The following is a 14,454-nucleotide window of genomic DNA, read 5'->3' as shown; positions in this document are numbered from 1 at the left end:
AAAAGATTTGAGACAATGCTTTTTAAAAATCTCTAGGTATTCACATAAAATATCAACATTTATGGTGGCCCTCTTAATGCACAACTTAACGAATGCACGTGTTTTACAAGGCTTAATGATTTAATGCAGGCTGCGTAGCCTACTAATTAATCCAAGGGAAGTAGCCTTGTAATTGCCGGAAGCTCACAATAATTTTTGTAGTACCTTCCCTTGTTAGGTATTTTTAAAATAACAACAACAGTGTCCACGGCTTAGTAGAATACGAACTGGTTGTTGGAAGAAGCTCAACGGATGGGCACGAGGTAAGAAAATAACAGTGTTCGTTTGAATTCGGTGACTGCCTCCTTCCAGTAAGGCGCAAAATACAGATTTAGACTTATTTTGTTTTAGTGTTATTGGTAAAAATAGATTTGTGAAGTGAACATAACCATTAAATCATTAAATAAATAATAACTTCAGTCAAATGCGGATTTTTATTAATTTTCTGCTTGTGTGACGAGTGAACCGAAGCTCGTCACTTGTGACTTTTTTAAAATATTTTTTTTTAGTTGTGGGCGTTGTAAATTCTAAATTCTAACCTTGAATCCTAGTTAAGTTTATCCTAGATTCTAGATCTTAGTAGGGTAAGTAGACTAAATCGAGATAGATCTAGCTAGAGTCTAGATCTAGAAATCTAGATCTACTTCACTTGACTTCAGTTTCATAAAAATTTATTAAAAAAAGGTCTAACTTTATAACGACTTTACTAAGGTTACTTATTATAACTTACATTCTTACATCATTGATTAATTTAATGATTAACTTCAAGTAAATTAAAAAAGCAGGCAGGCTAGAGAATCTACTTTCTAATAGACTAATAGGGCCTACTTAGTTTCTAGATTCTAACTGTACTAAACTAGATCTAGATCTAGATATTAGATAATACTAGATATCTAGAGTTTATACACTACTATACTAAACTATACTTAATATACTACTAGATCTATACTTAGACTAAAACAAAGTGAACTGGGCTATAGTCGGCTATACAATCAATTAGTGACAATAAGGCCTAGAATCTAAATTGATCATCTATTTATTATTATTAGGCTATTATTATTATTATCATATTATTATCACACACTGACATACACATAGGTCATAGGTCTAGATCAGGTCTAGATCTAGATCTATTTGTTTGCTCTATTATTGAAATTATTGACTAGGCCTATTATTAAACGTAAGTAGTAAGTAGTATTAAGTACTAAGTAGGCCTAAAAAAGGCTATAGGCTTATTTAAACTATTTGAGGATTTCCTACAAATTTTGGAAATTGGTTTAGTTTTAGAGTTGAGTGTTAGACGCTACTAGAGTCTAGCTCTAGTAAAACTAGAATTTAGACCTAAAGCACAAGGGGTCATCCATAAATGATGTCGCGCTTGTTTTTGTGAATTTTAACCCCCCCCCCCCCCCCCCTCCGTCACATATCGTCAAAAAAAGCCAGACCCCGCCTCCCCCCCCCCCTAAAATGACGTCACACAACAGCCTACAACCCCTTTTAAATTGCAGTTGAATTGTTCTTAAAATACCAGATCTATATTTTTCCCATTTCTTGTCTGAACTCTGTCAACATAGAGTATTTTAATCAATTCCTATGACAATTTATTAAAATGGTTTTCTAAAATGCTAAATAACGGCATAAATTCGTTTTCTAAAATTGCTTTTTTATAATGCAAAAGTTTGACGTCACATTATCTGAACCCTCCCCCCCCCCCCCCCCCTCCTCTGCCCCTCATCACACAACACCCTAATTCTAATGTAGATCTAGAATCTAGTGCTACTAGATCTACTAGATATCCAGAGAATAACTAGATCTAGAAGATTTGAATTATTAAATGGTAATAACACTGTTACTACTTCTTATACTACACATGCTATAGAAAATAGTTTTAAAATATTGATGGCGTTAGGACTCATTAGGTCCCAAAAGTAGGATCTTGAATCAAGATCTAGATACTCTAGAACAAGACCTAACGATCTTGATTTTAGAGAGTAGATGTACAAAACAAGTCATAATCTCTAGCACTCTAATAGCCTACAGTGTTTCTTCCAGACTTTTTTCTCTGGGGGGTGGCGGCACTTGAAATCTTCGGGGTGGACACTGTTAGCAGGATAGTGCTCTACTGCCAGTCTACCTAAGTAAAAATTTATAGTGGGGGAAATATGTTTTACTATTGTTGGATAATGCCACAGTAGGCCTAATAGAATCTTCTGAACTAAATCCAAGAATCAATTACAAATGTCAGTGCCAACCTGCCATACCATAGCCCCAACCCTAAATTGGACCGCAACCCCAAACCTGAGATTATTATACAATTAATCACTTAACACCACTTGTGTATAGTCTATTGTCGGACTCCTGTACATAATAAATATACAGGCCCGGATTAAACATTTTTTACAATAGAGCCTTTGTAGTACTATTTTTATTTCATTATTTACTAGGCCTATCTTTAAATAGATTCTTCTCTCCTAGCTGTTGGGGTCTGTGACTGTTAACTCAAAAAAAAATGTCAGCCATATAGTCAAGCGTGCTGGCAGTTCCATCTTTTAAATCGTTCATTGTTTGACAATTGCGTATTGTGTAGGCCTAGTTAAGTCAAATGGTACATTATTTGACAATTGCTTATTGTGTAGGCCTAGTTAAGTCAAATGGTACATCATTTGACAATTGCTTATTGTGTAGGCCTAGTTAAGTCAAATGGTACATTATTTGACAATTGCTTATTGTGTAGGCCTAGTTAAGTCAAATGGTACATTATTTGACAATTGCTTATTGTGTAGGCCTAGTTAAGTCAAATGGTACATTATTTGACAATTGCTTATTGTGTAGGCCTAGTTAAGTCAAATGGTACGTTATAATGACCAGGCTGTGGCTGTTAGTAGTTCACTACAAATATTAGCCCTCAAAAGGCTAATCGTACTCTGACCAATCAGAGCGAGGAATTTTTCTGTGATTCTTAATTTCCCCAATTTATGCAGTGTGTAATGTTGTGTAGAACCCTAACTCTTAAACTTAACCCTATTGCTTAACCCTAACCCCTAAGGTAGAATTAAAAAAAAAGCAAAATTAAAACTTCGAGCCAAAAGGAATAGATCCCATGCCACAAAAAACCAACTACCTAATACACAACCACTTCGACAACAGTTAAAAAACATCGTAGAAAAGTAGACTCATACTCAAAATAATTTTTTTAAATATGCACGCATGCGCAGGACAATACATTTTTAAAATTCGATTGGTCAGCTAAAAATAGCCAACTACGAATAGTTAAATGACATGCATTTCAGAAAAGTGAATAACCACTTAGTCCTAAGACATACTAGTTCCAATTAATGTATTCATGTGATTATTTTTGTTTAGATAATTAAGTGCAAACCTGAAAGAGACACAATGGCAGACCCCTCCAATAGCAGTGTTGATCATGACGGCCATTCACATCATTCACACCACCATGCCCATTTTGTAGTGCCTAAAGAAGGTTAGTTTGTTGTACATTTTGTAGTGCCTAGAGAAGGTTAGTTTGTTGTACATTTTGTAGTGCCTAAAGAAGGTTAGTTTGTTGTACATTTTGTAGTGCCTAGAGAAGGTTAGATTGTTGTACATTTTGTAGTGCCTAAAGAAGGTTAGTTTGTTGTACATTTTGTAGTGCCTAAAGAAGGTTAGTTTGTTGTACATTTTGTAGTGCCTAAAGAAGGTTAGTTTGTTGTACATTTTGTAGTGCCTAAAGAAGGTTAGTTTGTTGTACATTTTGTAGTGCCTAGAGAAGGTTAGATTGTTGTACATTTTGTAGTGCCTAAAGAAGGTTAGATTGTTGTACATTTTGTAGTGCCTAGAGAAGGTTAGATTGTTGTACATTTTGTAGTGCCTAGAGAAGGTTAGATTGTTGTACATTTTGTAGTGCCTAAAGAAGGTTAGTTTGTTGTACATTTTGTAGTGCCTAGAGAAGGTTAGATTGTTGTACATTTTGTAGTGCCTAAAGAAGGTTAGATTGTTGTACATTTTGTAGTGCCTAAAGAAGGCTAGTTTGTTGTACATTTTGTAGTGCCTAGAGAAGGTTAGTTTGTTGTACATTTTGTAGTGCCTAAAGAAGGTTAGATTGTTGTACATTTTGTAGTGCCTAAAGAAGGCTAGTTTGTTGTACATTTTGTAGTGCCTAAAGAAGGTTAGATTGTTGTACATTTTGTAGTGCCTAAAGAAGGCTAGTTTGTTGTACATTTTGTAGTGCCTAAAGAAGGTTAGATTGTTGTACATTTTGTAGTGCCTAAAGAAGGCTAGTTTGTTGTACATTTTGTAGTGCCTAAAGAAGGCTAGTTTGTTGTACATTTTGTAGTGCCTAAAGAAGGTTTAGATTGTTGTATATTTTGTAGTGCCTAAAGAAGTTAGTTGGTTGTACATTTTGTAGACTAATGACAAAGGTAGTTATTTCACAACTTAAATAAAGACTGTTGTTATCTGGCTGTATTTCACATTATGTCAAGCTTATTCTCAAAGCTCAACTTAAACACAACCAACAATCTAGGCCATAACCTAGTTAATGATATGAGTGGGAGGTATATCTGTATTAGTAATAACATCAAAGTACATATTTCTATTAGAAATATAAATACTTATTGAATTGAATATTAGAAAAAAGATTATTTGGGAATGAGGGCACTAAAGATTTCTTTTAGTAAGTAGCGATTAAAAGGTTGGAAATAATGAAGCTTCTTTGTGAATATGGAGGGGGGGGGGAGGGCTTTATATACTTTAGCTAAACAAATATCTCCAGATAACTCCCATCTCTTGCAGATGACCTTAGTGCCCATGACTCCCAGATTCTGTTGGAACATGTGGATGAAAACAAAATCAATGTCCGGCTAGGCTTCTTGCAAATCAAACACATTTACGAGGTCAGATTTTCTGTGAACGATAACTTGGGGAAAGACACAACATTTCAACCTCTAGAAAACCTCAATGCCAAAATTGAATCAGTAACCCCTACGGCACAGGGTAAGGGTTCAATTTTCATTTCAAACTCAATTTTAAATTTTCAAACGTTGTTTGTGTAAATGTCTTTAAAGATATTTACGGATTATTATTTATCTTTTTTTCTTCTATCTTCTTAGGCACAGGGCATGACGTAGTGATTATATTTAGCGCAATGAAGGAAAAGATAATGCAGGAGACAGTTACATATTCATGCTCCAAAGATCCTAAAAAGAAAATTACTCTTGTTTTACATGCTCGAGTTTTAGGTAAGTTAATTTAGTGTTGGTCTTAACTGAAAGTTAATTTAATGTTGGTCTTAGCTGAAAGTTAATTTAATGTTGGTCTTAGCTGAAAGTTAATTTAATGTTGGTCTTAACTGAAAGTTAATTTAATGTTGGTCTTAACTGAAAGTTAATTTCATGTTGGTCTTAACTGAAAGTTAATTTCATGTTGGTCTTAACTGAAAGTTAATTTAATGTTGGTCTTAACTGAAAGTTAATTTAATGTTGGTCTTAACTGAAAGTTAATTTAATGATGGTCTAGTTTAAAAGTTGTAAGTGTTGTGTGGTCTAAAAGTTGTCTTGAATGGTCTAGTCTACATATTATTATTAAGTCCCAGTTTTATTTATCATTCAATAAAAATGTAACCGCCTTGCTAGGAATCTGTATAATATTTTTTCTTATAGTGGTGAGTGGGGTGGGGGAAGGAATAGAAAATTGAAGTTTTATAATTTTGCTAAAACTGATATAATAGATGTTGTAGATGTTTTCTAATGGGTTGGTGTGGTTGGGCCAGTAAAGCTCAATGTTGTTAAACCCAAAAGTCTTGAGTTTGATCCCCGGGACAGCATCCTATCTAGGAGAGTACCTCCAAAATCAAACAACTGCTTCCTCGTAGTTTGTTCCCAGATGGACAAAGGCTATAGAGGCAACTCCAGAAAGATAAACAGACTGTTAAACCAGCTGGGCCAAATGGTGCAAAATAACTTAGTCACATAATACTTGGTCACATAATACTTGGTCACATAATACTTAGTCACATAATAGTTAGTCACATAATACTTCATTGTGTTGGAAGAAATCCCTTAGTCACATAATACTTAGTCACATAATACTTAGTCACATAATACTTAGTCACATGATACTTGGTCACATAATACTTAGTCACATAATACTTAGTCACATAATACTTAGTCACATGATACCTCATTGTGTTGGAAGAAATCCCATCCAACTTTAGAATGAAGAAGAAAATGTTTTCTTCAAGATTTTGATGAAGTATTTGCTGACATAGACAGCAGCTGTGTTAAAAGATCCATTATAAAGTTGGATGTTATTGTGTACCTGCTGGGTTCTACACGGTATGGGTTCAAGTCTAAAGGATTATTTTATGTTGTGTATTCCCATAAAATTGTGGTCTTGTAAACTTCATATTCTCTTCATATGATTGTATTTAAGCACAACTCTTCTCTTCTTGAACTCAAATGTGAAAATGTCTTTCACTGCATTGGTTTGTTATTTCTGTCTATTGTTGCTTGTATTTTGTTACCCTCCATCAATATATTTACTTTCCCTTGACTCTTGTTTTTCCAGGTAAAGGTAAAGGTACTCCATCTTTGAAGAAAGGTATACACTGTATTAAGGTAGAGTTGGATGAGGAATCTGATGCCAGTGATTGGCAGGGGTTCTGAGCCGGTCGTCTGTGTTGCCTTCACTGAATATTTGAAACTCGGCGGTTTGAATGTCATGCTGACCCAGTATAGGTCAAGGTCTAGGTGTATCACTGGTGTGTGGATGTGTGTTTGGTGTGCTCAATTGGACGATTTGTTGATTCATTCTTTTGTCATTGGAGAAATAGTGTCAATAATTTTTTGGATTTTTTTTTTTTTTTTTTTTTGAAAAATTAAATAAGTCTGTGACTAACTTTTTGTTTTTAGATTATTAATTAATTTTTTAGGAATCTCTGATGAATCTTTTTAGTTCCAGAACTTTAAAAAAAATTATTTGTGAATTCTGTTGCATGGTTTAAATGTTAAAGTTTTTAAAAAAAAATTGATTATATATTAAATGTTTGAAGTATTTTTTCATTGATTCATTGTATCCACCATCCGTTATCCCACTGTAAATTTTCATTTGTTTACCTTATGATGAATCAAATGTCCAAGTTGTTTTTACATAATAATTTTTATCTGATCATTTTAACTACAATTTTATTTTAAAAAAAAAAGCATTCTGAAATTGCTGAGAATTTTACCTTGTTTTTATGTATCGAGAATAGCTGAGTTATATATAGCTATTACTGCCGTAATGAAATTTAAAAATTTGTTTGCATTAAATCAGAAATTACAAATATTGGAATAAAAATATTAATTTGGCTTATATTAGTGCTGTAGAAAAATAAATTTGATTAAAACCAGTAAATTTGGCTTGCATTATTAGTACAGAAAAATAAATTTGGCTTTTCATTTTTAAAATGTTGGTTTATCTGGTCTCTTTTTGACTGTGATGTTTTGAGTATTTGGCCAGATAAAATACCTGACTCCGTGAATTTAGGTTTTCTTGTTGCACTTGTTTTGTATTGGGTCCTCAGCGTCTGAAATTGAACTTGATGGTTGGTGCATCTCACATTTCTAGCTGGGTGGGGTAATAAACTTGTATAGGAGGGTGGGGTAGCCTACATAAAAGGAGGGTGGGTATCTAAAAGTTTAAGCAGACCAAGGAGGGTGGTGTATATCCCTGGAGCAGTCTAATTATCTTGAGTTGGCCATAACTAACATTGATTTAGTGTGCAGCAGACACGTACTTAATATTTCCAATCTGTCGGATCAATAATTGATCAGCTGGGGCCCACCTCTGTGACCCGCTTTTATATCTATACCCGGAAACTGCTGGAATTGGGTCAAATATTTGGCACCGAATCTGGTCATTTCCGTTGGGGCAATATTTTTTTCTTTGGTACCTTTAGACGCAATGATAGCAACGTGTAGCATCATTTTGTACTCCGTACATTCAGAGTTTCTTCCAGGCATCTCTTGCCCCCCCCCCCCCCCCGAATGAAATAAAATTTATATAGAAAATATATACTTTTAACAGTGTCCGCCCCCCCCCCCCCCGAAAATTGCAACAGACAGCAGCATGTGTACTGTATATCCAGGATTCAGACAAGGCTATCTCTAACATAGCTAGCTACAAAACCAAATGCCCAGCAAATATAGGCTATCTCAAACATAGCTAGCTACAAAACCAAATGCCCAGCAAATATAGGCTATCTCAAACATAGCTAGCTACAAAACCAAATGCCCAGCAAATATAGGCTATCTCAAACATAGCTAGCTACAAAACCAAATGCCCAGCAAATATAGGCTATCTCAAACATAGCTAGCTACAAAACCAAATGCCCAGCAAATATAGGCTATCTCAAACATAGCTAGCTACAAAACCAAATGCCCAGCAAATATAGGCTATCTCAAACATAGCTAGCTACAAAACCAAATGCCCAGCAAATATAGGCTATCTCAAACATAGCTAGCTACAAAACCAAATGCCCAGCAAATATAGGCTATCTCAAACATAGCTAGCTACAAAACCAAATGCCCAGCAAATATAGGCTATCTCAAACATAGCTAGCTACAAAACCAAATGCCCAGCAAATATAGGCTATCTCAAACATAGCTAGCTACAAAACCAAATGCCCAGCAAATATAGGCTATCATATCAAGTTTCTTAGACATGCGCAGTTTCCACTCTGTCCTGTTAAATTACGGGTTATTTCGTTTACCGGTTTAGCAAAAAAAAATGCGTTTACGTTTTTTTTTGTCATTATTTAACTGATTACTAGTGATTTAAATTGCCAGAGATAGCATTAAGCTCTGAAGTCATTAGTTGGGCGAGTCTCTTTATAGAGTCTCTCTATCAAGTCAACAGGTATTTTAAAAACCAAAGCTTAACAGAAAGTCAAGGGGATATATATATATATATATATATATATATATATATATATATATATATATATATATATATATATATATATATATATATATAATACCACAACTTTGGCTGCTTTTAAAAAAAATATCAGTGCCGGAACACCCCCCCCCCCCCCCCCACGCCTAACTAAACAACTAATCAGAAATCAGTGCTTGGTCTAAATCACCCCTTTCCCTCCCTTCACCCGCCTCAACACACACTACTTAGCAGCAAGTTTTAAATGACAAAACCAACACAAATAAAACGGTGCATTTGTGCAGGGTCACCCCTCCCCCCACCACCCCTCAACTGCTGGTCCAGTCAGGCCGATCTAATTCAGATTTTTCTCTCCACTGAGCACACGCCAGCTCCATCATTCTAATAGAGATTTGAGCCGTTAATGGCAGTTATTTGTATGATAGACCACCACACACCCAACAAGCTGTATATTTTTTATTGCTGGGACGGCTATGCAAGAAAATGTATATAAATATTAAATGATAGTTAGTTTAAAACGACGAATCAAAATAACTTAAATCAGCAAATGTATCAAGGGAAAGATTTAAAAGTATTACGTCATGATGTGATTTCATCTGTTACCTGGGGGGGGGGGGGGGGGTTGGTGGAGAGAAGTGAAGTAACGCAGACCATATTGTTTGTCTGATGTTTCAATGGTCCACCAATAATCTACGTCACGTGACGGCATGCAAATTTGCCCCACCCCTAGTAAACGATCACTCAAGTCATACCTACCCCCACCCCCCCCCCCCCCCACCACTTACTAGAGGACGTATTGCAATTGCATCAATTGTTGGTGACAGTGTTTATTTCAGGCATCTCTTCGGGGGGGGGGGGGGAGGAGAAAGAATATCAATGCCCCCCCCCCCCTCCCGGAAATTTTTTTTTGAAAGAAACACTGGTTGGTGATGTACCTTATGTGTGTGTCCAACCATCATAGCCTCAGTTAAACAACATTTTAGCTGTATCGTATAGGATCAGATATTAAAAGCCAACACACCATTTACATAAAATTTTAAAAAAATTAACCTAACGCGTAAATCGGTGTAAATTGTAATCATTGCATGTAATGTAAACCATGACACAGATCACAAATAGCTGCTGCTTGTACTACGGTTATCACGTGGTACACAACACTTGTCTGACGCCGTGACACAGGTCAACACCCTGATAAGCCCTCACCATTTCTTATCAGTTATTAATAGCTTCTGTTTGTTTTTTAGGTTATTTAACAACTCACTAACTAGGCCTGCAAACAAAAATTCTATTTTTGTTAGGTTTTCTAACAATGTATCAAATGGGCCTACATCTGAAATATGGCAACATTCTCGTGTCTCAGGAGACTTAAGAATGTTGCCCCAATGGTCTATAAATGTTGCCTTATAGAACAAAGAAAGTTGCCCCTATAGAACTAATAATGTTGCCCTTATAGAACTAAGAAAGTTGCCCTTATAGAACTAAGAAAGTTGCCCCTATAGAACTAAGAAAGTTGCCCCTATAGAACTAAGAAAGTTGCCCCTATAGAACTAAGAAAGTTGCCCATATAGAATTTAAAAAGTTGCCCTGTAGAACTAAAAAAGTTGCCCTATAGAACTAAGAAAGTTGCCCTGTAGAACTAAAAAAGTTGCCTTATAGAACTAAGAAAGTTGCCCTGTAGAACTAAAAAAGTTGCCCTATAGAACTAATGAAGTTGCCTTTATAGAACTAAGAAAGTTGCCTTTATAGAACTAAGTAAGTTGCCCTATAGAACTAAGTAAGTTGCCCTATAGAACTAAGAAAGTTGCCTTTATAGAACTAAGAAAGTTGCCCTATAGAACTATGAAAGTTGCCCTATAGAACTAAGAAAGTTGCCCTATAGAACTAAGTAAGTTGCCCCTATAGAACTAATAATGTTGCCCTTATAGAACTAAGAATGTTGCCCTTATAGAACTAAGAAAGTTGCCCCTATAGAACTAAAAAAGTTGCCCTTATAGAACTAAGAAAGTTGCTCCTATAGAACTAAAAAGGTTGCCCTATAGAACTAAGAAAGTTGTTCCTATAGAACTAAGAATGTTGCCCCTATAGAACTAAGAATGTTGCCCTATAGACATGAGAATGTTCCCCCGTAGACCTAAGAAATTGCCCTATGATGTAAATTTAAACTTCACTCACAGAAGACTTCCTGTGGGTGAACACTCACGTGCAGCCCATCCGTTGAGCAGCTCGTAGTGTCTCGTGTGCTGGCATCTCCTGGGAGATCTGATCCTTGCTCCACCCCACACACCCGACTCCCCGCACCCCCCCCCCCCCCCCCCCACCCCATCTAATCTACAAGCGCATTAACGACAACTCGACAGCTACACTAGCCAAAGGGAGATAATAAATCAATACTCAGGGGTAATCAATCTATATATTCATTTGCAGTTCTGCTTGTCCGCCCCATCGTTGCGTGACTGCGTTCATGAGCATCTTCTACTTGTTTCACTTCTTGTTATCTCCCCCCTTCCCTCCCTCTTACCCCCCCCCCCCCCGCCTCAACATCTACGTAGCCATGTAACATCTACCCACCATCTACTTTCCTACCTCCCACCTTGTATTTACCCACTACCAACTTTCAAGGAGCTGTGTTAGCGTACTGTGCGTTTCTTTTCCTTGTGCAGGAAATCATCTTAAGATTTCAAGAATTTGTCTGTCTTCTGTTGTTTTTGTTCTAGTCTAGTATTTTTCTATTCAACATAACTGAATAAGAAATGTTATTTAAAATTTTTTTGAGTATTTGGGTAATGTGTGTGTGCAATTTAATGTTTAAAATTCATGATCGATATTTAGCGAAATCGTCGATTAGCGCGACGTCATAATACCAAAATCAAACAACGGGTAATCGATGGACCAATTGTTTACCCGACTCTTTCTAGATGATTGATGGCGCGTGAGATTGCACGTGCAAGTTTGCTGGAACCAATGTGGCCTTGAGATCTAAAATACCCCCAGCTGGTAGCTGCTTTTATGTCCCGGGGGTGGGGTAGGTGGGGGGGGGGGGGCGCTTCACACATCACTGCCGCTGTTCGTCTACTTGTGTAAGCGTCGGTTGAGTCTTGGATGGATGTTTAGAGGCTATGATAGATTAAATTCTGTTGCCGTTGGACTAAGTCATGTATCGGATGGAGTCAAATGCCGGATCGACGATGTCATATGTTGGATGGACATTGTCATATGTTGAAAGGACTATGTAATATGTTGGATGGACGATGTCATATGTTGGATAGACTAGGTCATATGTTGGATGGACTAGGTCTTATGCCGGATGTACAAGGTTACATGCCGGATGGACTAAGTCATATGTCGGATGGACCATGGTCTTATGCAGACGGATACAGAGTCAGGTACCGGATAGATTTAAGCCTGATAGAAAATGCCATCGGAAAGAAGACGCGTGCATGTAGCATTACATTTCAATTTTTTAAAGTAATTAATTGTTAAGTATACAAAAACAAAAAAATCGGGAGCGATCTCCCCTAAACTTTCTCGAATATTCTTTTATAAAATAAATCGGGAGCGATCTCCCCTAAACTTTCTCGAATATTCATTTATAAAAAAAACAGGGGATGGGAACTCGGGATATAGACATGAATTTTAATCCATTTTAAATACTTAAACTTTTTAAAATAGAATAAAATCTCGTAGAAAAAAGAATTGCACACCTGTGAACGGCAAATAAAAAAGTGCATAATAGTGCGCAATATTATTAGTACTTTATAAATTTACATTCGTTTTTTGAGAATCGGAAATAGCGTAAATTAGTACTTTGAGAGAAGGTAGAGAATTAGATCTTTTACTTACATGTGAAATTTCATTTATCTATCTGAAATAGTACTCAAGTTATAGGCTTTTGAAAAATTCAAAGTAGAAAAAGTACCACTTCCGGTTATCGGAAATCGCCCAAAAGTTGATCAGGATCTACGATTTTGATAAAATACTTATAGATATATGAAATTTCATCAACCTAGCTGTAACGGTACTCAAGTTATCGTGTTTACACACAGACACACACACACACACACACACACACACACACACACACACACACACACACACACACACACACACACAGACAACGGACAGAATTGCAAAGTCCAGTTTTTACGACTCGATAACGCATAAAACGCCAAAATGTTTATATATTTGTATTTATAATTTTTGCCTGATTAAAATAAGTCCTCTATACTCCGGATGTGATGAAGGACTGAGGAGTAAAACGGTGAAAACTGTCAAAATTTCATGTTATTTTTGTGCACGATTACAATACTTTCTCTATACTTCGTATATACGAGAAAGTAAAAAGTAAACTTTTCGTCAATTTTCAACAACCAAAAAGTTCAAAAGAGCTCTGGTTAGGCTAGACACTATATTCGAATGTTTGACTCCTCTTACTGAAAGGCCTAAATGTAGAATGACCTAAATGTGTCTAATTATAGAATCGTTTTCTTTGTAGGTAAGCATTTAAAATATTTTTTTTTTAAACTTACAACTCATATTAATGGCTTGAGTATAATGCTTATATTTCTTTAGCCTCAACTTTTTCTAAACATAATTTTTTTAGAAACCCATTTGTCAGTCAAGTAAGTACGGTCGGGTATTGATTAGCTTAAGCACGGTATCCACACTTTATAGCTCTTCCTTCAGTATTCACACTTATGACACCCCCCCCCCCCCCCCACACACAGTATTCACACTGCTCCCACACACAGTATTCACACTGCTCCCACGCACAGTATTCACACTCAATGACCCCCACACACAGTATTCACACTACCCCCCCCCCCACACACACTTTATGACTCCCCCCAGAGCCGGCGTTAGGGGGTGGCAAACGGGGCGGTCGCCCCAGGCCCCGCGCTTGAAGGGGCCCCGCGCTTCAGCAACGCCATTGTTACCTGAATTAGTTTGTAAACTTTAATAATCTTTGCTGAATTAAATTAAAAAAAAATCCCCACTAAATGGAGTTGTTGTATGTTAAAACTGAGGCCACGGCCGATGTTAGTGAGTTATCCTCTACATGGACTGGGACAGACTGTTATTCTAAAGAAAGACATTAGTGTCACACATCGCTGGCACGGTCGACTCGCTATTGTCCTGAGGTGACTGGAGATGGCGGTCGCGAATTAGCCCCCGACCTGATATGGGAGGTAAAATCGGGAAAAACGTAAACAGATACCCTTTTGTTTGCGGACCGTTGAAGGCGTTTTTTTTAGTGAGCAGGCGGGGGTGCCTGTAGTAAACAGTCAGTGACCTGATGATGGCTTGAAGAGGAGGAGGGGGGGGGGGAGAGCGGATGGGGACATGCCCCCGAAATCCAGAGTATTTATCCCTAAAATCAAAATTTATACACTGTATGGGCATCTTTTGTGTAATTATGCATATTCACCACGATACGTATGCTAGGCATCCATACAGTAATTATGTGTATATTTATTTTATATA

At 36.7% G+C, this 14,454-nt stretch overlaps 1 protein-coding gene across 2 annotated transcripts; it reads left to right on the top strand.

Annotated features, from left to right (window-relative positions):
• Nucleotides 1–204: 204 nt before the first annotated feature.
• On the top strand, nt 205–7,332 carry LOC131935190 (adipose-secreted signaling protein). 2 transcript variants are annotated; one of them, XM_059291565.1, is made up of 5 exons: nt 205–302; nt 3,403–3,520; nt 4,831–5,031; nt 5,148–5,276; nt 6,604–7,331. In XM_059291565.1, exons 2-5 carry the CDS (start codon nt 3,433–3,435, stop codon nt 6,699–6,701), a joined length of 516 nt encoding a protein of 171 aa, XP_059147548.1. In that variant the 5' UTR covers nt 205–302; nt 3,403–3,432; the 3' UTR covers nt 6,702–7,331. The 2 variants fall into 2 exon arrangements, with proteins under 2 accessions (XP_059147548.1, XP_059147549.1); XM_059291566.1 differs by lacking the exon at nt 205–302 and adding an exon at nt 305–350 and having other exon boundaries at nt 6,604–7,332.
• Nucleotides 7,333–14,454: the final 7,122 nt, after the last annotated feature.

The sequence above is a fragment of the Physella acuta genome, unplaced genomic scaffold (genome assembly GCF_028476545.2).
Source record: "Physella acuta isolate Inbredline_101_S28 unplaced genomic scaffold, ASM2847654v3 ptg000134l, whole genome shotgun sequence".
NCBI lineage: Eukaryota > Metazoa > Mollusca > Gastropoda > Physidae > Physella > Physella acuta.
The sequence above is the reverse complement of the archived record's forward strand: the minus strand, read 5'-3'. Positions and strand labels throughout refer to the sequence as shown.